The sequence below is a fragment of the Sus scrofa genome, chromosome 1, assembly GCF_000003025.6.
Source record: "Sus scrofa isolate TJ Tabasco breed Duroc chromosome 1, Sscrofa11.1, whole genome shotgun sequence".
Taxonomy (NCBI): domain Eukaryota; kingdom Metazoa; phylum Chordata; class Mammalia; order Artiodactyla; family Suidae; genus Sus; species Sus scrofa.
Window position 1 is genome coordinate 75,005,505 of NC_010443.5, and position 25,080 is coordinate 75,030,584.

The following is a 25,080-nucleotide window of genomic DNA, read 5'->3' on the forward strand; positions in this document are numbered from 1 at the left end:
CTCAGTGGGTTAAGGATCTGGTGTTGCCCTGAGCTGTGGTGTAGGTCAAAGACGCAGCTTGGATCCCGAGTTGCTGTGGCTGTGGTGTAGGCCGGTGGCTACAGGTCTGATTAGACCTCTAGCCTGGGAACCTCCACATGCCTCAGGTGCAGCTCTAGAAAAGACAAAAAACAAAACAAAACAAAACACTTCTGTTTAACAGTTTGATTTTAAGTTATATCATAACCTGTAATTTTTTTTTAAAGGGGGAAAACCCCTCAGTTCAGTACTGATAGATAGCATTACTGGCACATAAATGTTTGTTTCTCTGATTGTAGCTTAGGCGATGGCCATTTTTAATAAACAGTGAAAAGTCCTGGTATCTTGCTCATGTGAGATACTTGAGATGTCAGTGTGGTTAAGGGTATGCTTTTTCTGATTCAAGGCTCTAAATGTCTGAAAGTTTAATTGTCATAAAAGTGTAACACACTTCTTACTGAACTCCTTTTTGCCTTGGACCAAGAGCTGTCTATAAAGCAAAATTGGTGTTCAGAGGCCATAGTTTTCTCTGTTGATTTATGTTACATTTTTCTGTCCCTATTGAAATTATTTTGGCCCAAAGAAGAATAAAGAGCACCCTGCAAACTAAATATAGTAACGTATTGTTTTCAGAACAACCAAGGAATATGTAATTTATCCCCTTGATCACTAAAATTATTTTAATCATTGTGATGAAAATCATATTTATTTATTTATTTGTCTTTTGTCTTTTTAGGGCCACACCTGCGGCATATGGAGGTTCCCAGGCTAGGGGTCCAATCGGAGCTGTAGCCACCAGCCTACACCAGAGCCACAGCCACATCATATCTGAGCTGCGTCTGCAACCTATACCACAGCTCACGGCAACACTGGATCCTTAACCCACTGAGCAAGGCCAGGGATCAAATCTGCAACCTCATGGTTCCTAGTCGAATTCGTTTCCTCTGTGCCACAATGGGAACTCCAAAAATCATATTTAAATATATATTTCCTTGCCTTTTCAGATGATATTAAAAATAATTTAACCACTTCTCGATACCAGAGGTCAACATTATAAACATTACTTGTCATTCTTGAGGTTATTTGTCCCACATTGGGAGCATGAGTCTACACTGATAAGGTTCTTTAAATGTCTGTCTCTTCTTTTCATAGATTTCTCTCTCCTCCCTTTCTTTTTTGTTCTTTGCCTTTGATAATAGTTACCTGTCTTTTGCAGCTACTTGCAATTAGCAGGGGAACCTCATAACCAAACTTATTAAAAGTAACACCTAAAAAGTCTAAAATAAAATTGAATATGATTAGGTTCTTAGGTGAGAAGGACCTGAGGGACTCTGATGTAATTTCTCTTGTCCCTTCTATCTTCAAAAGCCAATTCATATTTCACGATGTGGCTCTTGTGTTCCCTTCTCTGTGAAGCCTTCCCAGACTACCAGACTAGTCAGTTTTTTCTTCATCAGTGCTTCTTTTTTTTGTCTTTTTTAGGGCCGCACCCATAGCTTATGGAAGTTCCCAGGCTAGGGGTCAAAGCAGAATATGCTGGCCTATGCAACACGGGATCCGAGCCTTGTCTTTGACCTACACCACGGCTCATGGCAATGCTGGATCCTAAACAAGGACAGGGATCAAACCTGTGTTCTCATCTATAATAGTCAGGTTCTTTACCACTGAGCCACAGTGAGAACTCCAGTTCTCATTTTATTTTTATTTTTTAAATTTTTATAGCAGCTTTATTTGTAATAGTGAAAAACTAGAAACAACCAAATGTCCTCCACTGGATAAATGGCTAAACAAACTGTGAAATATCCATGCCATGGAATACTATTCATCCATAAAAAGGATGGACTATTTGTGTACTAGACTAGCTGTATACATCACAACCTGGATGACTCTCCAGAGAATTATGCTGCTGAAAAAAGCCAATCCCAAAAGGTTACATAGTGTATGCATCATTTTAAAGACTGCATACTTAGTATACCCAGCTAGTGCAGCCAGAGCTAAGGACCCAGCCAGTGTCCCTGATCTTAACCATTTCACCATCGTTAGGAAAAATTATCTAAAACTTAAAAGAGCTAGGGTTTGGCGTGGGAGCCTACATGTCCTGACAAAGTCATACTGTGGCATTGTTTAACAAGCAGGGCTTAATTCTGAAGGAGACTGTATCTTTGTTTAAATGTGCTGTTTACTATTTGATTAAAACCCAGACACTATAAAGTTACACATTAATTTCTCTCTGGTAGACCAGATAACCTTAAAGTTACAGTTTATTACCCTTAGGCTATTAGGAAAGTGTATATCTAACCTAGTAATCTTATTCTAACATTCTTTTTAATGCTTATACATACCCAGGTCTTTATTCTTGGAACCAACTTTATCATCGTATTGGCTTCCCTCATTAATGAAATGAGTAATTTTTTAATGTGTTAATCCTGTATGTTTGTCTTTTTTTTTTTTTTTTTTTTTTTGTCTTTTTGTCTTTTTAGGGTCGCACCCAAGGCATATGGAGGTTGCCAGGCTAGGGGTCGAATTGGAGCTGTAGCTGCCGGCCTTCGCCACAGCCACAGCAACTCGGGATCTGAGCCGCATCTGTGACCCACACCACAGCTCATGGCAACGCCAGATCCTTAACTCACTGATGGAGGCCAAGGATCAAACCCACGTTCTTATGGTTGCTAGTCGGGTTCGTTAACTACTGAGCTACGATGGGAACTCCTAATCGTGTATTTCTATGAGAGCCACGTTCACTTTTTTAAAATTGTACTTTGACACTATACTGTCTTTAACTTATGCAAAAGAATGAAATGTTACAGGGTTTTTGAACCATCTTTGATTTTTACTAAAAGTAAGAAAAATAGGTAACATATTTTCCTCAAAAGCCAAATGATTGTAGAAGATCAAGGAAACGGTTCAGGCTAAAAGGAAGTAGTTACGTGTTCCAGCTACTTCCTAAAATCATTAACCAAAAATTCTCATAGGTCTTTGTAAATATTTCTTTTTGTGATTCTCCACATGGTTATCATTGGTGTAGCTGCCTCACCCACAGTTGGGATTTCCTAAGGACGCAGACCTTGTCTTGATAAATCTGAGGTGATTCTTGGCATAATAGACTCATGATATGTAAGCATGAATTTTGAGTGTATGACATGCTCGGGAATCTGTAAAATATTATACAATATTTTTTCTAGTCCCCTCGGGAAAAAAAATCCTGAAGTATTTACTTTCCTCTTCCTACTTTGGGAGAAGAAATAATAATAATTTTTCCTACATTTTTCGCAGTGGTGGACTGTGACACACAAGAGCAAAACAGAAAGGAAGGATCTTAACTTACTTCAGACCAGCACAACACCTCACGTTCCTGTTCCCCTTGGCCCAGGTGGCCAGTTAGATAGGCTTTGCTTTCTGTCTTTGCTTAGGGATAAAAGCGATTTCCAGAAACCCCACACCATGTTCTCACATGGGTGTAGTAAGCTACGGTGGCTCAAGCTTTATTCTGCCTGAGGTTTACTTACAGAGGCCGAGGCTTTGAACTGATCTTTGAAACATACATCAGTCCTCCAGCAGCTTTTAAAATGGAATTATCACTTCCCAGAACTATTTTTGTGTCAGCGCTAGGAAATGATTCTCCAAGACTTAACTTGGGTTGTAGACACATACCTATGGTGGAAGCTTTGTACGCTCTTAATGTACATAGCTCTCACCCGGGGATTAAACAGTCAGTTAGACCATAGACCCTATCTTTGTTCTGAGAGGTTAGTGTTGACTTTGTATTAAAAGTCTGAGCGCTGCATGGGCAATCAGCAGGGTGTTCATTTTCCTGGGACTCATTTTTAAATTAAACCATGCTATAGCCAACTGTATTTTTGAAGGATGTAGAAACAAAAATCTTAAGAAAAAAAGAAAAGGAAAAGAAAAGCCCTCTCTACTAATAAATGAACTGTCACCTACACACACCTCTTGAGGTGATTTTTGTCAACCGGGAGAGGAGCTTGCAGGAAACTATGGCCAGTGGCTTCCGCAGTCCACCGTGGGGAAATCCTGCTTGGAGCCGGGTAGCACCAGAGCTGATGGCTGCTGAGAGAAGTAGGATATTTCCTTCCCCATCTGATGTTGTTTACCATTAAAAGGGAAAAAAAGAAAAGGAACTGTATGAGAAACTGTCAAAAGTAAAAAATTTTTCATGTGTTTTTTTTTTTTTTACAGTATTTATATTCATCTCTTTTCAAGGTAAAGTCTGCCTTCAGCCTATGAGAATAGGTCTTTTTTTTTTTAATGTCCTTAGTGTGTCTCTATTAAGTCAGTTGATAATGAAGAGTTGAAGAGGGAGCTTTTCACTTTTATTTCCTCCGTGTCTGTGTTGTGAGAATTGTTTACAAGGAATGTGGATTCATGTTATTTTATATTTAAAAATTTTCTATATAATGATTTTTATTTTTTCCATTATAGCTGGTTTACAGTGTTCTGTCAGTTTTCTACTGTACAGCAAGGTGACCCAGTTACACATACATGTATACATTCTTTTTTCTCACATTATCATGCTCCATCATAAGTGACTAGATACAGTTCCCAGTGCTACACAGCAGGATCTCATTGCTAATCCATTCCAAAGGCAATAATCTGCATCTATTAACCCCAAGCACCCCATCCCTCCCACTCCCTCCCCCTCCCCCTTGGCAACCACAGATCTATGCTCCATGTCCATGATTTTCTTTTCTGTGGAAAGGTTCATTTGTGCCATATATTAGATTCCAGATATAAGTGGTATCATATGGTATGTGTCTTTCTCTTTCTGACTTATCACTCCATGTTATTTTAAACGTGATATTATAAAAACAGACACTAGGTACTAATTTGGTGAGATTTCTTATTCTTGATTTGAATCAGTGTCTCCTAAACTTGGGAAGCTCTGAAAAATACAGGCCCCACCCATGGACATCCTGATTCAGATCTCTGATGGGAACTGAGAGCCTGTTTTTAGGGGCCACACCCAGGGCATGTGGAAGTTCCCCAGGCCAGGGATTGAACCTGTGCCACGGCAGTGACAACAAAGGATCCTGCACCTGCCGCACCACCAGGGAACTTCCTGAGAGTCTATTTTGAAGAAGAGGCTTCTCAGGTGATTCAAATAAAGAGTGGGTTTGAGAACCTGTGGTATAAGTTATTAAGATGGTTCCTTAAAGCAGTTTTTTTCTCTCTGAATATTGACAGCAGAGGGTTTTCTACAAAACCTCAAGAGACTTTAAAGTGATTAATCAAAGCAGCCACACAGGGTCAGTCTTTCTCTGCAAGCGTGTGGCTGAAAGTGAATCTCACGAAGTAGGAACCAGATCAACAGGCATGCCAGGTGTCTGTGTAGGTTTCCCCAATGAGTGGTGACAACCACACGCCTTGTGCCTCTTGCACCAATAACTAAGGCGCGCTTTCTTAGGCAGAGAAAATGAGATGGGTCGTTCGACCCTTCCAGGAATTTTCTCTGCCAGACTAGGCCAAGACAAGTTACCCAGAGACCAAACCAGGTGTGATAAGTCAACCATCGCACTGGTGGGGTTTCAAGGCACTGGTCAGAGTGGGCTACTTGGGAGGATACTCCTGCAGGACCCTCAAGACCCTCAAACTGGCCACCGAAGGGAGGGCTTGTTAAGCTCAGTTAGCTAGACAAGAAGCCGCAAGTTGTCCATTTGTTTCTTTGTGAAGCAGTCACCAGATTTTATTGTTAGAAGAATCACTCAGTATTCCTGCGGATGTCCTGCTTTGAGAAGTTCAGTACATCCCCAGGTCTAAACTTTGTAAATTTGCGACAGATAAATTTGAGGGTGATCTGTTCGCTTTACATAACACATGGTTTAGTTTACAGCCCCTCTGTCTGCACACAGCCCTTCGGTGACCGGGCTTGTCAGAATGTGATGGTAGCCAAGCGTTTCTAGTTCATCAACAGTCTCAGAGAACAGGAATCCACTCCTCCCAGCTCTTACAGAGACGTCCTCAGGGAGAACAAGGGAAACTTCTTTGGCTCATGTCTGTCTATGAGGTTCATTTTGTCCAAGATCCACAATCCAACTAGTAACTCCCAGTTCCCATACACTGAGACAAAAACTGAGACCGAAACACAGCCCTTCAGTCAGCTGGGTGCAGTCTGAAAGCTAAACTTTCACATTCGGTAAAGCTGAGTGAAATTCAATTGAATGACAAATCTCATTTAAGAACCGTGCACATATTGTCTGCTCCATGGTGCAAACGGCATTTGGTAGCAACCAAATGTGCCCACAGATGGGCCTCGTGTCGAAGGCCCGAGCCGGGTCCGCCACAGCCTTGCGAGGCAGAGCCAGCCTCCGGAGGTGCCTCTGACGTCAGCGCTGCCGCTTTTAGCAGCTCAGCAAAATACGCTTGGGTTTGTTTTTTTGGAAGAACTCGGAGGGATATTCCCCCATTTCTCCTATAAATATCTGCTGGGCAGGAGGTCTGGTAAACGGCCGCAAAAAAAGATTTATAAGACTGGGAATATTTTGCAAAGGTCACAGTCCAAAAAGAATGACCTTTATCTACATTCCCTTCCCTGTGTCTGTTGAGCAACTGTCTGACCCTCGCCACTTCTAGATATAGTCTGTCTTGTTTTTGATTGTTTGTTTGTTTGTTTGTTTAACAGAACTTCCAGATGCAGGGCAGTCATCAGAGCCTCAGAACAACTGTCTGAGGCATCCTTGGACGTGTCCTTGCTTGTGCTGCTCTGAAAGCCAAGCCTCCCTCCTCCCATTGAGACTTCTTTCTGGGCAAGTGGCTGTCTCCAGCCATGTGAACACTGTCTGATTTGGAATGCTCGGGCATCGTGGTGTTGAAAAGACCTGGCATGTCTGGAGAGTGGAGGCTGAAAGCAAAAACATCTGCCCTTTTCCAAGCTGTTCGGCTCCAGCGCAACCCCAGCTGCCCGGCAGGCCAGAGATAGCGCCCCCTCCCTCTCCCCCTCCGTCCTCCTGGAGCTCAGTGAGGACTGGAGAGGGAGGCTGCCCCACCCCTTCCCCTGGCGCCTTTAGATGGCGACTTGGCTCCTGGCTCGCCCCCCACCTCCTGCCTGGCGGGAGCGCACCCTGTGGCTGTCTTCCCAGCCCCTCGGCAGGCACATTCCCAGTGGGTGCCGGGAGCGTTTGGCTGAGCTCTCTTCTTTTTTTCAGCCTTGGCCTTGGTCTGCACCCCTGACCGAGCAGGCGGCACAATAAGTCCTTAGCTTGTTCATTCTTTCCGTCTCCTGCTGCTTTGCCCTTGTGGAAATGGCTCTCCCCCCAACCCCACCCCAATCAGCACCGAGTGCAAATGCCTGACTTATGTCTGCTGTCTTAAAAAAAGAACGGAGCACAGTGAAATTCTAGCATGGCCCTGGCGCTTTTGAATGATAGCCACATTCAGAAGCATACAGTGGGCGCCCAGTAAGTGATTGCTGATGGAATGGAGAGGTGGAGAGAGGCATCGAGTAGAAGTGCTTCTGGTTTTAAAATGATTGTCTACTTAGATTCTGGTTTTGAGCCTCCACCATCTCAGATTCTTCTGTTCTGTATGGCTCAGCACTTCAGCAAACTGTTGACCCACTTTTAGTAGCCTAGGGTTAATTAGCATTTCTGCAGCAGTGTAGGCTGCCTTCTCGATTTGTAGATGTTATCTGTTCTTTAAGCCACCTATAAACGCAATTTTCATGTTTGGTTTGGGGGGTGGGAAGCCAGATAAATGTTGCCAATGGCAAATCCTGATTGAGCTCGAAGATCCATATTGTGTGAGAGATTTCTAACCAAAATGTAAACAGGGGATCCTGATTAATTTTCTGGTGAAGAGAGATTTCTGATTTTAGGTGCAATTACAACCCCTTCAATTTCAACCCATCCTTGAAACTTTCTGAAATGTTTTCCTTGACTCAGGAGAAGTGGTCCTCTGCTAAGTTAACAATGGAGTCTGCTGAACACGGTTGATGCTTACGCAGCAGCTCGATAGAATTCCTCTCCCACCGTCAATGTTATGCAGATGGCTGATTTAAGGTGCTACAGTAGGAAGGGTGTGGAGACAGAGAGGGACGCATTCCCATTGGTCAGCGACAGGTGGGGGGAGGTGCGAGGTGAGGCGGAAGTGGTCACGTGGGCCCAGATGGTGCACGAGATGCTGGCTTTGGCATTTAATAGGCAGTGGATGTTTTTGAGCAAGGGATTGATAGAAGAGCTGTGTTTCAAGATAGTGGTGTTAGTCTTGGCTGCAGAGGGAGGAGCCCTTCAAGGGTCTCTGACAAGAGTCTGCAGACGAGTTAGCCAGAGTGGGCATGGGGAGGGGGGGCCCAGGGGGATTCTGAGATGACAGAGGGAGGCAACTCGGTGCCTGGTTGCTGAGAGGAGTGAGAAAGGGAGGAATGATAGATGCCTCTTGGGCAGTGTGGGTCGGATGAGGGTCATGTGGTGAAGAGGTGGCTCTGGTGGTTGGGAATCCATCTGTGAGTTCAGAAATGGTTGTTCAAGTCCTTCCTCTTCCCTACATCAGCGTTGGACTCTGGGGCCAGGGAGCCTCCTGAAGCGCCCATTTGTACCTCTGAGTAGGGGGACCCCCCCCCCCCCGACTTCAGGGCATCCTCTTTCTTTTTTACTTGGAAAGTAACAGTCAACACAGCGGCAGCAGCTGCTGGACCTTGACAGAGCCCACTCTGTTCAGCAGGGTCCTGCTCCTTGTTTGTTCCATTTAAAGAGGTTTTATTTATGGGTGTGTGGAGACCTTTCTGATTGGGTAACGTGCTTGCTCCCAGGGCACAGCATATGCTGCGCCAAAGAGATCGCCCCACAGGCTCTGCCTGGATGGCGTGGTCGAGGTCAGGCCTGCTGCTGTAGGTAGGTGTCCCTGCCTGAGCTCTGGTTGGCCAGAGCTGTTGCTAGGTTGATTCCATTTTAAGCAAAATTAGGAAGTCGACATGAACTGGTTATACTAGACAGCCTTCTTAAAAAAAGTTATCTCCCCTGATTCATCTTTATTTTGCTGTTTCAACAAAACACTTGTGGTATGAATAGGGAGCTCTGTGTGCAGCTTAATAAAAAGGGTATAAAAAGGGAAGTATTGATTTATAGGTGGTTCTCAGATATTGTCTAAGAAGGAAGGAGAGGCTTTTTCCCTCGAGGTAGAAAGCGCGTAGGTGAAATCACCCTCTGCTGTGGGCGTTGCTGGGCTCTACCAATCGATGATTTGGGCCTTTATCTAGTTTTTTAGATCTCTCTAGGATTTTAATTAAGTGGTGTTTTGTAGACTTGAGACGAATTGGGCTGTGAAACAATAAACATCCTCTCCGTAATACCATCCAGGGCAGTGCTGTGCGTGGCGCAGGGGCCACCCTTGGAGAGTGCTCCGGCTCAGCCTCTGCTTCCAGGATTCCAGATGAGTCCAGACAAGCACTGGCATGGGAGTCAGGAAACACCATCTCCGCCAGCCTCCTGTGAGACCGCTGCTCTTCTGGCCTATTCCATGCTCTCTCGATTCGCAGAGAATGTATTTGAGAAAGCGGAGGTGGGGGGGCGGGGGATGCCTTAGCCAACCCTGAGATCTAAGAGGATCAAAACAGCAAGCAGCGCAGTTGCTGGAAGTTTGGTGCTGCACACGGCACAATCTGCCAGCCCATTTGTTGATTCTGCGTGCCATCCCTCAGTTGGCACCACTGCTGCCAGGAACCACCCCCTCCTTTTTCCATCTGAAGGCAGGGAGGGAGGTATTGCGGCAGTGTTAACTCTTCCTGCCCTAAAGCCTAGAGTTTCCTCTTCCCCCATCAGGTGTAGTAATCTGTGCCCTGTTCGGATCCATTGAGATACTTGAAGAAGAAGTGGAGGGCGCCTGAGAGAATTTTTCAGACAAGAAAAGCAGCACTCGGTCTGATTCGACAGGGTGTGACAGTGGATAGAGGTCATTTCAATTGAGAAGAATAGGGACCTCTAAGGAAACCTGCTTTTCCCCACAGCCAGGTGTCCGTTCAGCAAATCGACAGTCAGAGATGGAGGTGGTACAGGACCAGAGAAGCCTTCAGGGTTGGACCAGCCAGAAAGACAAACATTGGCGGTGGAGGTGAAGCCCCAGAGCTAGGAAGAGGAAGAATGGAGGAAAGAATAGTCTAGCATCCTTCAGAAGATGGCTGTGCCATTTTAGGAGGGAAATTGATCAGTCCTGGTAATGATTTATCTAACCGAATACAGCTATTGTATTCTTTGAGAAGCCATTTAAAAGCTCTGATTGGGGAGTTCCCAACATGGCTCAGTGGTAACGAACCTGACTAGTATCCATGAGGGCACGGGTTTGATCCCTGTCCTCGCTCAGCGGGTTAGGGATCTGGCATTGCTGTGAGCTGTGGTGTAGGTTGCCGACGTGGCGTGGATCTGGAGTTGCTATGGCTGTGCAACTCTGATTCGATGCCTAGCCTGGGAACTTTCATATGTTGTGGGTGCAGTCCTAAAAAGACAAAAAAAAAAAAAAGCAGTCTTCCTTGTATTGGTTAATATGCTTTTGTGGAAATTTTGTGCAGTCCAGGGAACAGTGTGAAGTCCAAAAATGTTGGCCATAACTGCTGTCCAGGGCTCGAGGGAGGTGGCTGTCGGATTGTAGAGCTTGCAAACAATTAGTTTAGATTAAGGAACTACATGTTGTTGTTAGTGAATTCGTTACTGTGTGTGCCTAGGTGTTGAGCAGCTCCTGGTGCGCCCTGTATTTACAACTCATATTAGCTGTTGCTACTACGGTTAGTAGTAAGAGTAGTTGTAATTTTTAAAGGTAGCACTAGCATAGAGTGTCTTTAATCACAAATCATATGTCAGTGTTCACGTGAAAAGCCTCAGTTTAGAAAATAGGGTGGCATTTTCCTTCAAGGAGCCTCATTCTCAGAAATAGCTTCTGTCCTGTTTGGAAAATGGTCTGTTTTGCTGCTGGGCATGGCCCAGGGTGGGGAGGGGTGCTTTCCTTCCAGAGTCTGGGGAGGAGCCTGAACCATCAGGAATTACATTCTGAAGTAATTTGGTATCACGTGAACCCTGGTGCTTAGGCTTCAGCTTCTTTAGGGGACTGTCTGGGATCACAAAGAAGGTGGCCCCAGGCCCTGGAAGGGGTCTGTCCCAGGCACTCTTTCTCAAGACTCACTCCTTTGCCCCCTGACACCTAACCTCCCCTCCAGTATCCACTTTGATTCATTTTCCAAAGTTGAACTCAAATTCATTGTCATGAGTTTGTAGACTCTCCCTCCCGCCTCTGCGCTGCCCCCATGACACCGAACGTCTTCACCTCTAAACTCTCAGACCAGGGTCTTTCTCACAGTTCATTGCTCCAAAATTTTATTTTTAGGACTTGAAAAGAGTTGAGGACAGCGCCAAAAGCATCCATCGCTCACCACAACTTGTGCTTTATCTGTTATGTCTCGTTTAATCTTGCAACACAGTAGTTCTCCCATTCCACAGAAGAGTTAATCGAGGCGCAGAGAGGCTAAGTGAAGTATGAGGCCTCCTGGCTCTCTAGCTGGGACTCATAATTCCCTTGGGTGTCTAGCTTCTTCCTTAGCCCTTTCAGTCTTTGCTCTTCCCCCCGACACCCCATGCATTAGCCTTGTCTTCTCCGATTCCAAGCTCTTCAGAGCACCTCACCTCACCCTTGTTGATGCATGTGTCCCCCAGACCCAGGCATTCAAAATATATCCAAGGAGTCACATTTCTTGCTGGGTGGGGGACAGGAGGGGGTTCCCCAGACAGACCACCTGCTGTGATCGGTGGCATCTCTGCCACCCAGCTGTCTTTGCCATTGTGACCTCTCTCCTGGGCCAGCACCAGTGCTTGCCATCGTGTTAGAGTCTGTCCTTTGCTAACGCAGGCAAAGGATTCCCAGCTGCACAAGCCTGGCTGCTCCTTCCTCAGGGCCCGGGCAGGCTTTTTCAAGAACAAGCAAGAACAAGTTGGTATTGGCAGAGCAGACCCAGGCGGATCCCAGTGTACTTGTCCTTTGTCCTGGCTCCTGCACTCTCTCAAGGCCACACACACTGCTCCCTGCTGCTCCTATCCCCCCAGGTCCCACCTGCACCAGGCTCCTGGAGAAAAACCAGCCCAGCCCTTTGCCCTCTGTCCCAGTTCCTTAAGGCTGCTGGTAACTACAGATCTGATAAAGTAGGGTTTGTTGGAATCCCTCCTGGTGACATATTTGCATTTAAAAGGAGATAATTCCTTACAGCTCAGCAAGAAGGAGGAGACCAGTAAATGACAGCCCATGGGGTGCAGGAAGGACTCCAGATCTGGGTAATCCTGGGTTCAAATCCTGACTCCACCCCTCACTGGCTGTGACAGGACAGCTTCTTGTCCTGTTTGTAAAACAGCATAGCACCTGTACAATGGGTATTAGCACGCGGGCCAGTTGGAGCCCCCTCGGTAAGTGTTCCTTTAACAGCCCATATACCTGTCCCTTGTTGTTGTCAAGTTGAGGACATAATTGTTTCTGTTTCTCATTCATTTGTACCCTGTTCACATCTTGAGGTTTTTTACATGTTTATTTATTGTGAAACATGGCTTATGTATAGAAAAGTACCCAAAACACATGTGAACCATTTAGCAAATAGTTATACAAGTGTCCCCCATGTAACCACTACCCAGGTCATGAAAAACAAGTGTGGCTTTAAAGTGGTGAAGTTTGTAACAGTGGTTCTCACCTGGAGGCGATTTTGCCCCCAGGGGATGTTGAAACAGCTTCGGTTGTGGCATCTGAGGAAGGTGCTCCTGGTATGTAGTAAAAGAGATCAGGAATTCTGTTAATGAATTCTCAGAGTTCCTGTCGTGGTGCAGTGGTTAACGAATCCAACTAGGAACCATGAGGTTGAGGGTTCGATCCCTGGCCTTGCTCAGTGGGTTAAGGATCCGGTGTTGCCATGAGCCGTGGTGTAGGTCACAGACACGGCTCGGATCCCGCATTGCTGCGACTCTGGCATAGGACGGCGGCTACAGCTCCGATTGGATCCCTAGCCTGGGAACCTCCATATTCTGTGGGAGTGGCCCTAGAAAAAACAAAAACAAACAAAAAAACCAAAGAATTGTCCAGTCCTCAAGGTCAGTAGTACCCAGGCTGAGAAAGTCTCTGTAACACAACCTTATTAGCCACACTGGGGCAGATAGTTCTTTTTTAGAAATGCAGTGCTTCTTCAGTAGGAGGTGAACTTTTAGGAAAAGATTTGGATGCTCAAGAAACCTGTTAGTGTCAAGACTTAGATTTATATAACATGTTGTTAGTGCTGTCATCCCACTCAACTGATTGTTCTCTGAAGGAAAAAAAAAAAAAAAACTCCAGCCAGAATTTCAGATGAAGGATCTGAAGTTAATAGACCTTGCTAACAGCATTAATCAGTTTGTATTCTTTCATGGTTGCCAAATGCTTTTAATCTTCTCTGTCACCTTGCACCAATCTTGAGACTCAAATGCTGAACAAGTCAGTGAAAGCCAGGCGTGTGCCATCTTACAATTCATTAAATCTTGTATTAATTAAATACCATCCTTTTCCCAACACCGCGTCCCAGGCCCTTTGCCCTTGTAACTCTTCCTCTTTAATTTATTGCAGGATTTAATCGTTCGCATCATTTTTATTCTCGGCAACCTGACAGCGAAAAATAACCTGGCCCGGGAGCAGTTTTCCAAAGTGAAAGGGAGCATCCCAACGCTGCTGTCTCTATTCCATACGTTCCACGAACTGGATCTGCATTCCAGGAAGCCCCTGGGGGAAGGAGAGGAGCGGAGCAAGGCGCCCAGGCGGCCGGCCCAGGCGGAGGACGTGCTCATCAAGCTGACCCGCGTGCTCGCCAACCTGGCCATTCATCCGGGCGTGGGCCCGGCCATCGCCACCCAGCCGCGCATTGTGGGGCTCCTTCTTGCCACGCTGGGTAAGAAGCACAGCGCCAGCTGCTCCCCATAGCCCCGAGAGGGACTAGGGCTGGGTGCCCTGAGGGTTTTGGAAGTCCCATTAGCTAGCTTTCCAGAGCCTTCTCAGTTGTGAAGGAAAATTCAGTCCTCTTCTGTTCAGAACTGCCTTGACAGAAATCCAGATTTTTACAAAAAGAAGAAAAAGCAAAACAGGGAAAAAAATAGTAATACGAATTATTACCAAAACCCACTGAACGGCACGATTTTAAAGGGTGAATTTTATGGTGTATAAATTATATCACAATTAAAAAAAAAAGGCTATCAATCAAATTATCAAAAATTGGCCAAACTTAGCAGAGTTTAAAATCCCCAGTTTTTCCTGAGTCAGTCCACACGATTAAAGTTTATGTATCTTTTTATTTTTTCAGCATTTTACATTATCCATAATGATAAGTCCCAGTCCTTCAGGCCCCATCTTTTCCCCCCATATCAGTCAGTGGCCGTAACAAAATACTGCAGACTGGGTGGCTTAAACAACACAAGTTTATTTCTCACGGCTCTGGCCAAAGTGCCAGCTGACTCTGTTCTGGGGGGAGCTCTCTTTCTTGGCTGGAAGCGAGCTGTGCTCTCACTAGGTCTTCCTGTGGCTTTTCCTCTGTATGTGCCAGGCAGGAAAATGATCTTTCTCTTCTCGGACCACCAGTCCTATCAGAGACGGGCTCCACTCTTAGGATCTCATTTAACTTTACTTTCTAAAAGCCTCATCTCCAAAAAATAATCACATCAAGACTTAAGGCTTCAACGAAGACCTCGGGGGCGGCGCGGGGCGGGGGGCGGGGGGGAGAGTTGTACACAATTCAATCAATAGTCGTCCACCCTTCATGCCCCCCAAAGCCGTGCCCTTCTCATATGCAAAATACATGCATTCCATTCCCAAAAGCCCCCAAAGTTTTAACTCATTCTGGCGTCAACTCTAAAGTCCAAAATCGCATTTCATGTCATCTAATCAGATACCGTGAATCCTGAGATACAGTACATCCTGAGGAACAGTGTCTTTCCCGCTTGAACCTGTGAAAACCAGACAAATGACATGCACAATACAATGGGGCGGGGGTGGGGGGGAGCCCACAGTGTGGACATTCCTATTCCAAAAGAGAGAAATAGGAAAAAAAGGAAATGTGACAAGTCTCATGCAAGTCCAAAATCTAGTAAGGTGAATTCCATCTTATCTCAAGGCATGAGAATAATCCTCTTGGGTCAGATGCTTTGCCTTCCTGACACAGTGGCCCTGCCCCCCACAGCTCCGTCACTTAGTCCACCAGGGCTCTGCAGGGCAGTGGAGCCCTCCAAGCTTAGGGGTGAAGGCCATCTGGCCTGTTGAAACCCAGGCAGTGGCCCGGGGTGGTCTCCCAAACACTGATGAGATCATTCTCTCCTCTGCTTGTGCATATTCACAGCCAAATAGCTCTGTACTCTGTCCTATCAAGTCCAAGGAGTCTGACAGCCTGCCTTCCTTTGGTCCTGTCTCCACCCCCTTCAGTGCAAACTTGTAGTGTTTCTGCTGGTTAATCCCATAAACTCTTTACTGAGAAATAGGCCCACCACCGCCTCAGTGTTCTTTCCAGGACGTGTTTTCTTATTTCTTGCCACATGGACGGGCTGAGAATTTTCCCCATCTTCAAGTTCCAGTTCCTTTTGCCCAACAGTTGATTCTCTCAATTCATCTTCATTCTTCAGTTCATTCTTCAGTTTGGCTCGCTCGTCTCACATGGAGCCAAGCCTCTCCTTAAACGCTTTGCTTGAAAATCTCGGTTCAACATCCAGTATCATTGCCCGCAAGTTTGACCTTCCCCAGAACACTAGAACACAAACAGTTCAGTCAGCAGCCAAGTTCTTTGCCAGGTGTTAACGAGGCTCCCCTTTCCTGCAGTTTCCCATCACCTGTTCCTCCTTGCCTGAGACCCTGCCAAGGTGGCCTTTCATGTCCATCTTCCTAACGACATGGCATTCCTGCTTATTTCCCTGTTCTCTAAGAAGATAGGAGCTTTCCTTCCAGCTCTCTCTTGTCTTGGAGCCTTCGCCAGAGTCACCTTTCACACTCGTGTTTCTAGCACGCACCTCACAACCCCTCCGGCCTCCTCTCATTACCCAGTTCCAAAGCTGCCTCTGTACCTTGCAGTATTTGTTGCAGCAGCATCCCCACTGCTAGGTCCCTGAATCTGTCCCAGTCTGTCTAGGACACCATGTCAAAATAACACAGGCTGGGTGACTTAAGTATCAGAAACTTATTTTATCACACTTCTGGAGACTGGGATGTTTGAGATGAGGGTGCCGGTGTGGTGGGTTCTGTGAGGCCTCTCTTCCTGGCTTAAGGACAGCTGCTCACTCCCTCTCCCTCCATCTTCTTCTAATGCCACCAATCTCATCCATAAAGACTCGCCCTTAGTGTCTCATCTAACCCTAATTATCTCCTAAAAGCTGCATTTCCAGTACAGGCACACTGGGGATGAGGGCTTCAGCCTGTGACTCAGGAGAGACACAGTTCAATCCACAGCACCCCCGCTTCCACTCTTGAGGCCTTGTCATTTCCCACGGGTGCCTCTGCCTACCAGTGTGCAAGAAAATTAACTGCCACCCATGGTGAGCTACTTACCAGACTCTGAAAGGTTCTGTTGTTGTAGAAGAAACTTTAATGCCTGATAAAAATGTCTGGGGAGGAGTTCCTCTTGTGGTACAGAGGAGACGAGTCTGACTAGGAACCATGAGGTTACAGTTCGATCCCTGGCCTCGCTCAGTGGGTTAAGGATCTGGCATTGCCATGAGCTGTGGTGTGGGTCGCAGATGTGGCTTGGATCTGGGGTTGCTGTGGCTGTGGCGTAGGCTGGCAGCTGTAGCTCCGCTTAGACCCTTAGCCTGGGAACCTCCACATGTCACCAGTGCAGCCCTAAAAGGACAAAAAAAAAAAAAAAAAAAAAAAAAAAAGAAAATGTCTGGGAATAAGTTTTGCCCTTCACCCTTTTGCTTGCTCATTTATTGAGTCCTCACTGCATAATCAGTCCTATGCTGTGTGTTCAGAGACATTGACCTCAGGCTGCTCAGGCTACCATAAAAAAATACCACAGATCAGGTGGCTTAAACAACATAGCCTGCAGGCTGGAAATCCGAGGTCAAGGTGCCAGCTGGGTTTCTGTCTGGGTGGGGACCCTCTTTCTGGCTTGTGGATGGCCACCTTCTTGCTGTGTCCTCACATGGTGAAGAGAGCGCGAGCTCGTGTGTCTTGTCCTCATCTTATAAGGGCACCAGCCCTGTGGAGCGAGGGCCCCACCCTATGACCTCAGTTAACTTGTATCCCTTCACAGGTCCTCTCTCCAAATAGATTCATGTTGGGTTGGGGCTTCAACATGTGAATGTGGAGAGGAACACCAACCGACAAACACTAAGTCCATTGCAGTGTTTAGAATAGTGTAGGTTGGTATCTGCTTTCAAGGATCTCCGGGTACACAGTAGAGGAATATCAGGTGTATAGACAAGAAGCTGAGGCAAATCCGATAGCAGGTTGTACACAGAACATGAAGCTGAGGGGACAGAGCCACAGAGCTGAGCTCCTGGTGTGCGAGGTGTAAGTGACATTGCCTTCTCTTGTACGGAGCTGTGTAGTTTTTATTTTATTTATTTTGTATCGAAGTGCAGTTGACCTTCAACACTGTGTTAGTTGCAGATAGTACTGATTCGATATTTGTATATATATTACCAAACGATCACCCCTGGGGCTGTGCCGTTTTAAAAGCACACTCACATTTGTTACCTCACAGCAGCCACGTGAGACTAGGTTGTTAGTCATTTTACAGCAGAGGAAACAGGTTCAGTGAGGTGAAGTGACTCTGAGAGGTCACAACGTTAGTAAGCGGCAGGGTCACTCTACATGTTGCGGGTCTTAAGGAAGGATTCTTAAATTCTGCTGAGGGCTGTCCCCAGGATGTATCACTTCTACATGACAACTCAAAAACCTACACCCTTAGTCTGCAACGCTCTTCCAGGGCTGTTGACGGCATATTAAACCATCGGTGTGCGTGGGCATCTAGCTGCCCCAGAAATTCAATTTCTCTGGCAACCTCTGCTCTTTCAGCATGTGGACTGTAACATCTCCCCAGCTTCTGATGAGCCTCCTGCAGCTGAAGGATCCGTCCTTCTCCATAGAGAAGCCAGGGCTCCAACTGCCTCTGAATCAGCTGTTGGGGCTCATTAAAATACCTGGTGGTACCCAAAAGTAGGCTCTACCTCCAAGATGGGCTTAGGGTCCTGAAATACACATTTCAACCTTTCCCCTGCCCCCAGGTGACTCTCTGTCCCTGAAATATTGAGACCCAATGCTCTGAGAACCACCTTCAGCCTCTCTGGCCAGTGAGCAGCTGGCAGGGTCCTAAAACCCACCAGGTGAGCTCTCATCAGTGGGCAGCCTAATTCCTTCACCTGACTGAAGCTTCCTGGATGGAGTCCAAGGACCTGATCTCTGACCCCAGGGCTGGAGACACATCACTGTGGATAGTCAAGAAATCAAGCTCTACGCAATGCATTTTCTTGCAGTTATTAATAGTCAGTATGAAGTGAGAAAATTTCTGGCCTTGTATATATTTTTACGGTCTTAGAAATTACACTTCCAGGAGTTCCCATCGTGGCGCAGTGGTTAACGAAACCGACTAGGAACCATGAGGTTGCAGGTTCGGTCCCTGTCCTTGCTCGATGGGTTAACGATCCGGTGTTGCCGTGAGCTGTGGTGTAGGTTGCAGATGTGGCTCGGATCCTGCATTGCTGTGGCTCTGGTGTAGTCTGGTGGCTACGGCTCTGATTAGACCCCTAGCCTGGGAATCTCCATATGCCGTGGGAGCAGCCCAAGAAATAGCAAAAAAAAAAAAAAAAAAAAGACAAAAAAAAAAAAAGAGAAATTACACTTCCACCTATGAACTCAGGGCCCAATGAGTAATTTGTGTTTCATTTTGAAGAAAGTGAGGCTTTGGAGGCAAAGAAAGAGGCTGAGAAGCAGCTTTGGCCAGAGCCCAAAGGGCTAACCAAGGAGGCCTGCCTGGCGGAGGCTCAGGACCTCCATCACGAAGTCCTCTGGGAGGCTGGATGCTCTGCCTTGATCACTCGGGGTGGTCGTCCTGTGAGGTCTCTCCAGCGCACCCTTGAGGTTACTGGCACTTGGGAATAGCCTCCTTTCTTTTGCTCTAAAGCAGCCAATGAAACTCAAATCTGGCACTTCACAGACATCTTTATGCCTAAGAATCATGCAGGGAGCTTATGAAAGACACTGTCTCCTCAGAAGTTGTGATTGATCAAGTTGAGGTGTGAAACAGTAAAGCTCCCAGGTCAGTCCTGATGTGGTCAGAGGTCTCACCAAAGATGCTCCAGTCTCTGCGTATTAGACTCAGTGCCCCCTGAAGTTAATTAAACGCAAGTGAAGAAAGCCTTCTTTGGCTCCCACGGCCTGCTGGGCAGTTGTTTGGGCCACCAGGAGGATCTTTTGTCTGTTCTAGCCCCCGATCGATTTGCACCCCATGAAAAGCTTTAGCGCGGTAAAGTCACCCTGACAGAGGATCATCTGCCTCCACCCTCAGCAGCTCGGCTGCAAAGTTGAATATTCTGGGCCCGATGCAGCCCCCCTCAGCTGGTCTCTGCTGGTTCCCACCTGGTTTTTGCACCAGTGCCGAGATCAGGAGAGGGGAGCTGGACTTCAGAGTTTCTACCTCCCTCTGCCAGGCCAGGTACTGACAGTGGAAGGCAGGCCTAGGCCACTGCTAGGCTCGACTCTGCCTGTAGAAAGCCCCCCCCCCCCACTCACCCACTGGCCTGGCTGAATCCACTGACCCACTGACCCATGGTGAGGTGGCTGCTGCCCTTAGTCCTCAGCGATGAGGACCCCTCCCAGCCCCCACCCTTGCTGCACTGCACCCTCTGCCAGGCTGTGAGAAGGCATCTCTTGGGACACTGTCTCCCACCTCTCCCCAGCCCTGCTCCCCTCACAGAGGAGTTGCTTGTACCCCAGGACTCCCCTCCAGACACCAGTCTCATTGCAGAGGGGCTTTTCAAATCAAAAATACTTCTAATGAGCAGCAGCCTGCTCAGCAAGTCCCCAGATTCAGAGATATGCTGCCTTAGCAGACACTCCAAATTCCAGACTCTCTTACACCCATGAGTCAGCTACAGAGGGCTGTGGCACTCCCATGCTCTTTGGAGGCAAATTATTGCCCCAACTAGCTCTAATGGGCACTCAGCAAGATGCTATGGGAACAACAGGATGGTAGAGTCAGACAGACCTGGATTCAGATGTCTGCTCTGTGAAGACAGGCAAAGTATTTTAGCTTCCCTAAGCCGCAGTGGTCTCCTCTGGGATGAGAAAATGGGAAATGAGGAAGCTGCTCTAGGCTGAATTGTATCCCCCAAATTCACGCGTTGAAGCACTGACCCTCAGTGTGACAGTATTTGGAGATGGAGCCCTTGGGTAAGAAGTGGGTTTAGATGACGACGCAGAGAAGGCAGCCATCTGCAAGCCAGGAAGAGCCCCCACCAGAGTGCAGCCATGCCAGCTCCCTGGTCCCGGACTTTCAGCCTCCAGAGCTTTTAAATAATTTCCTGTTGTTTAAGCCACCCAATTGATGGCATTTTGCTGTGGCAGCTTTAGCTGACCGAGACAGAGGCACCTTTAGAGTATCAACTCTTGCGGGTTTAAATGCTCGTAAGTGCATGTAAAGCATTATTCATCATTAACTTTTGTGGCATTCAACGCAGGTAAAGTGCTTGGTACTGTTCTCAAGAGGCATCTTAGTAGCTGTGAGTGGCTCCCCTCTGGCCCCAGATGCCAGGCGCTACTACTACTGCCTAGACATGAGGTCCTATTGGGGGGGGGATGACCTGTAAGAGCTACCCTTCTTTTTCTGGGCAAGCTAATGAATTCTCCCACCAAGGCAAGGGAAAAAAACAGATCCCTAGACACAGCCCAGGATGCGTCCTCATCAGTCAAGGGGTGGAGGGAACCAGGGCTGAGACTTCCTCTCTGCTAAGTGATAGACATTCACGTGAGCTGTTCCCCATGAGCCACCATTCTGGATGCCTTATCTGTTCATTTAACAGACATTTATTTAGCACCCACAATGTACCATGCACTCACAGAAGCCCCTTACAAGTGTTAATGCATGTGAACTTTGCAACAACTCTGTAAGGTAGGCTCAATTTTATCACCCCACACTGCAGACAAGGAAACTAAGGCCCAAGAAGGTTAAATGACTTGAACAAGGTCGCACAGCCAGCAGGTAGGAGATTGGAATTCCATCTCCAGTGTCGCAGCCAAGCAAGCAGAGATACTTTGGGGGTCCCGTGTCCCCCCCCCATTTTTTTTAACCTTGTCTCCCTCAAAAACACCTGGGATCCTTTTACAGATATCCTAGAAACCTGAGGCCACTAGGATATTTCCTTGTAAAAGCCATACCACAGTCCAAGATAATTCAGTTCTTTATTCCCTTTCCATGTACTAAAAAAAAAACAAAAACAAAAACAAAAAAACATACACACAAAAAACAGGCAATTAGGGCTTCATTTATTCTTTCTTTCTCCAAGTAATTTTGACTGCCTACCAGGTAAGGCCCCGTGCTGGCTGCTGTGGGCCGAGGGACCACTGGCTGAAGGGCCAGATTGTGTTTTCTATAGCGTAGCAAATGACTGAATTTCCCTGTGAATAGAGTAAGCTATGAAAAAGGTTATTCTCTTTAATGAAAAGAAGGCCAAAGGGAGAGAGAATTAAATCAAAGAATGTAAAGGCTGGTACAGCCTTCCTCCTCAGCTCATAGCCTCCCTCTTATCCCTGAGGAGCTTGGGTTTCAAACAAGAGGTAAAAGACACTTCTTTACTCATATAAAAAAGTGAAATAAATCAGAGAAAGACACCTACTACATGAATTCACTTATATGTGGAATCTGAAAAATAAAAACAAAACAGAAATAGACTCACAGAGAACTAACTAGTGGTTACCAGTGGGAAGGGTGGAGCAGGGAGGAGCGAGATATGGGTAGGGGATTAAGAGGTAAAAATTACTGTGTGTGAAATAGATAAGCAACAAGGGTATGTTGTACAGCACAGAGAATAGAGCCAATATTTTATAATAACCTTTTTTTATTTTACTATTTTTTAGGGCCTCACCCACGGCATACGGAGGTTCCCAGGCTAGGGGTTGAATTGGAACTGCAGCTGCTGGCCTACACCACAGCCACAGCAACGCTGGATCTGAGCCATGCCTGCGACCTACACCACAGCTCACGTCAATGGCAGATCCTTAACCCACTGAGCGAGATCAGGGATCGAACCTGCGTCCTCATGGATCGTAGTCAGATTCATTTCCGCTGCGCCACAACAGGAACTCTGGTAGCAGCACTTTTAGAGTCACTGGAGGAGTTTTTCAAACATTCTGCCACCAGGCCCCCCCATCAGACCAGTGATATCATACATGATTGGTACCAGTGGGAGCCAAGCCCTTGCCAAAATGAGAGGAGATAGACTCAGGAACCACGGTTCGGGGTGAGGTCAGACTGAGGAACAGGGTCACTTTTTTTCTTTCTTTTTAGGGTTGCCCCTGAGGCATATGGAAGTTCCCAGGCTAGGGGTCGAATCAGAGCTGCAGCTGTCGGCCTACACCACAGCCACAGCAACGCAGAATCCAGGCTGCATCTGTGAGTCTGGCAGCTGAGTGGAAGGCAGGGTCAAAACCACTAAGGGGCTTGTGTGCTCAGCTCAAGGGTTCATTCATTCGTTTGTTCACTCATTCTTGCTGTGAGCAACTATTTATTGAGCACCATGTGCCAGATAGTGTTCTAGGTGCTGGGAATGTAGTGATGAATAAAACAGACTAGTGAGAGTTCCTGTTGTGGCTCAGTAGTAACGAACCCAACTTGTATCCATGAGGACGCGGGTTTGATCCCTGGCCTCGCTCAGTGGATTAAGGATCCGGTGTTGCTGTGGCTGTGGTGTAGGCTCACAACTGCAGCTCTAATTTGACCCTTAGCCTGGAAACTTCCATATGCTGCAGGTGTGGCCCAAAACTACAGCAACAACAAGAACAACAAAAAATGAAGTCCCTTGTCCTCATGGAGCTGAAAGACAGACAATAAGCACGTAACAAGTCAGGGGGCCACATGCTAGGGGGCTGATTACAGTGGGGCAGGGGGAAGAGAATACCATTGCTACTTTGTAACCGGTGGTGAAGGAAAGTATGTCCCATGAGGCGACAGCTAAGCAGCAGCCTGAATACGGTGAGGAGTGAGCCAGGATAACTGGACCAAGGAATATTCCAGGCCCGGAGACTAGTGTTGCAAATGTTCTCAAGCTGCCATGTTAAAAAAGGGCAAGAAGACTGGTGTGGTTGGCACCGGGGGTTTGGGGGCTAGAGAAGGCAGAGGACTGGGGTGGCGCCTTCGGGCCTGTGGAATGAAGGGCATTATCTGGTAAAGGATCGTCACACTGAGGATGGACTCAAAGGTGGAAGAAGAGAAGCCAATGAGGACGTGAGAGATGGACTAGGTGGTAGTAGAGGAGGTGAGCGGCCATCCGACTCTGTGTTTGGAAGGCGCCGTTGCTAGGCGTTACAGATGAATTAGAGCCCAAGGGCCATTCTGTTGGGAGGCGGGGTGTGTGTAGGGGTGACTCCTGCAGCAGAGGCCCTGGCAGAGCTCTGGGTCAGGGCCGACCAAGAGGGGGTTAGAGCCAGCTCTGCTCACTGGTGTTGGCATCTGTGTACACAGGGCCTCGATCAGCCCAACTTTTCCGGACTCCTGGCTGGAGGGATTGAGCATAGAGTGTTCCAAACCCTGGCTAGGATGGTGCGTTTCCCTGCAGGAAGAGTCCTGGGACATGAAGCAAACGGCAAGGACCAACAGCGCCCTTGCCAGACCTTGCCCAGGACAATACTTTGTCCCTGCCCCTGCTGTTGCTGCAGTTAGGATGTTGTGGCGTCTGCCCCACAATGACTCTTTGACACCCTTATCCTCCCTTTATTTCAGAATACAAATCGATTGATGAGTGCGAGGAGCTGGTGATCAATACCATGGCAACGATCAACAACTTATCTTACTACCAAGTGAAGAACTCCGTAATTCAAGACAAAAAGCTATATATTGCTGAATGTAAGGCTCAGAGTTGGATTTGGAGAGATGCATATTCGTTTAAGGCTTTGCCTTTACTGACTGAACACAAAACTGGAGGCATTAACATTTTCTGATGTCTGGTACAAATATCTAAGAGCCCGATTTAACTCCAAGAAAGTTGAATATGGGGACAAGTTGGTTTCTCAGTTCTTGCCCAAGTCCCTTATAGTTTGAATCTTCTTATCATTAAAATTTTTCAGGTTATCACTATTTAGCAGGATCTTGGGTTCTAACAGCCTTCAAATGAAAACTCAACCTCACTCATTTTATTTCTCTGCTCACCAAACCCAGTGCTTATCAAGCTCCTTGTGAGTAACAACATGGATGGGATCCTGGAGGCTGTGCGCGTTTTTGGAAATCTCTCCCAGGACCGTGACATCTGCGATTTCATTGTGCAGAAAAACGGTGAGTTAATGACACTCACATTCCTAAACAGGCGCATCTTGCCAGTAAACAGCTGAGCGATTTCGCAGCTGGGGTCATGACAACATGATACTTGTTTCTGCTTTGGGACAAGTGGTGCTTTACATTCTGTTCCGTCCATCCGCAAGGCTCTCAGCTCAGGATGCCAAGACGGATCTAGGCTGTGTTCTCAGCATTCCCCTTCCCTCGTGAGTGGTCTGAGTTCTGAGGTGGCCTGGGGGCAGGCGTGCACGCGTGCGCCTGTGTGTGTGTGTGTGTGTGTGTTTAAGGGAAACAAGCCGTCTGTACTCATCATTTCTGTCCATGAGAATGGACTCAAGAGACATTCTCCTTCATGTACTGGAATGTCTATTACAGCACTGCAGGTAATAGCAAAAAATGGAAACAACCTAGGTATCCATCAGCAGGCAAGAGGATAAGTACATTGTGGTAGATTCATGCAACCAAACTTCTACAGCAATTGAAATAAAGGAAGTTCATGTATCAACCTGCGTCAGCCTCAAACACATAGGGGCGCAAAGCTAGTAATAGGAGCATTAATGTGGAATAATGTCATTAAGGTAGTTTTAAAACATGCAAAAACCGTC

At 46.9% G+C, this 25,080-nt stretch overlaps 1 protein-coding gene across 7 annotated transcripts in view; it reads left to right on the forward strand.

The window, feature by feature from the left end:
- Positions 1-25,080, forward strand: part of ARMC2 (armadillo repeat containing 2) — a 157,919-nt gene that overhangs the window by 81,681 nt on the left and 51,158 nt on the right. For all 7 annotated transcript variants that reach the window (XM_021090841.1, XM_021090838.1, XM_021090844.1 and 4 more), the window contains 3 exons: positions 13,585-13,903; positions 23,927-24,049; positions 24,362-24,475. In XM_021090841.1, coding sequence (XP_020946500.1) covers positions 13,585-13,903; positions 23,927-24,049; positions 24,362-24,475 — 556 coding nt within the window. The remainder of the gene's footprint in view (positions 1-13,584; positions 13,904-23,926; positions 24,050-24,361; positions 24,476-25,080) is intronic.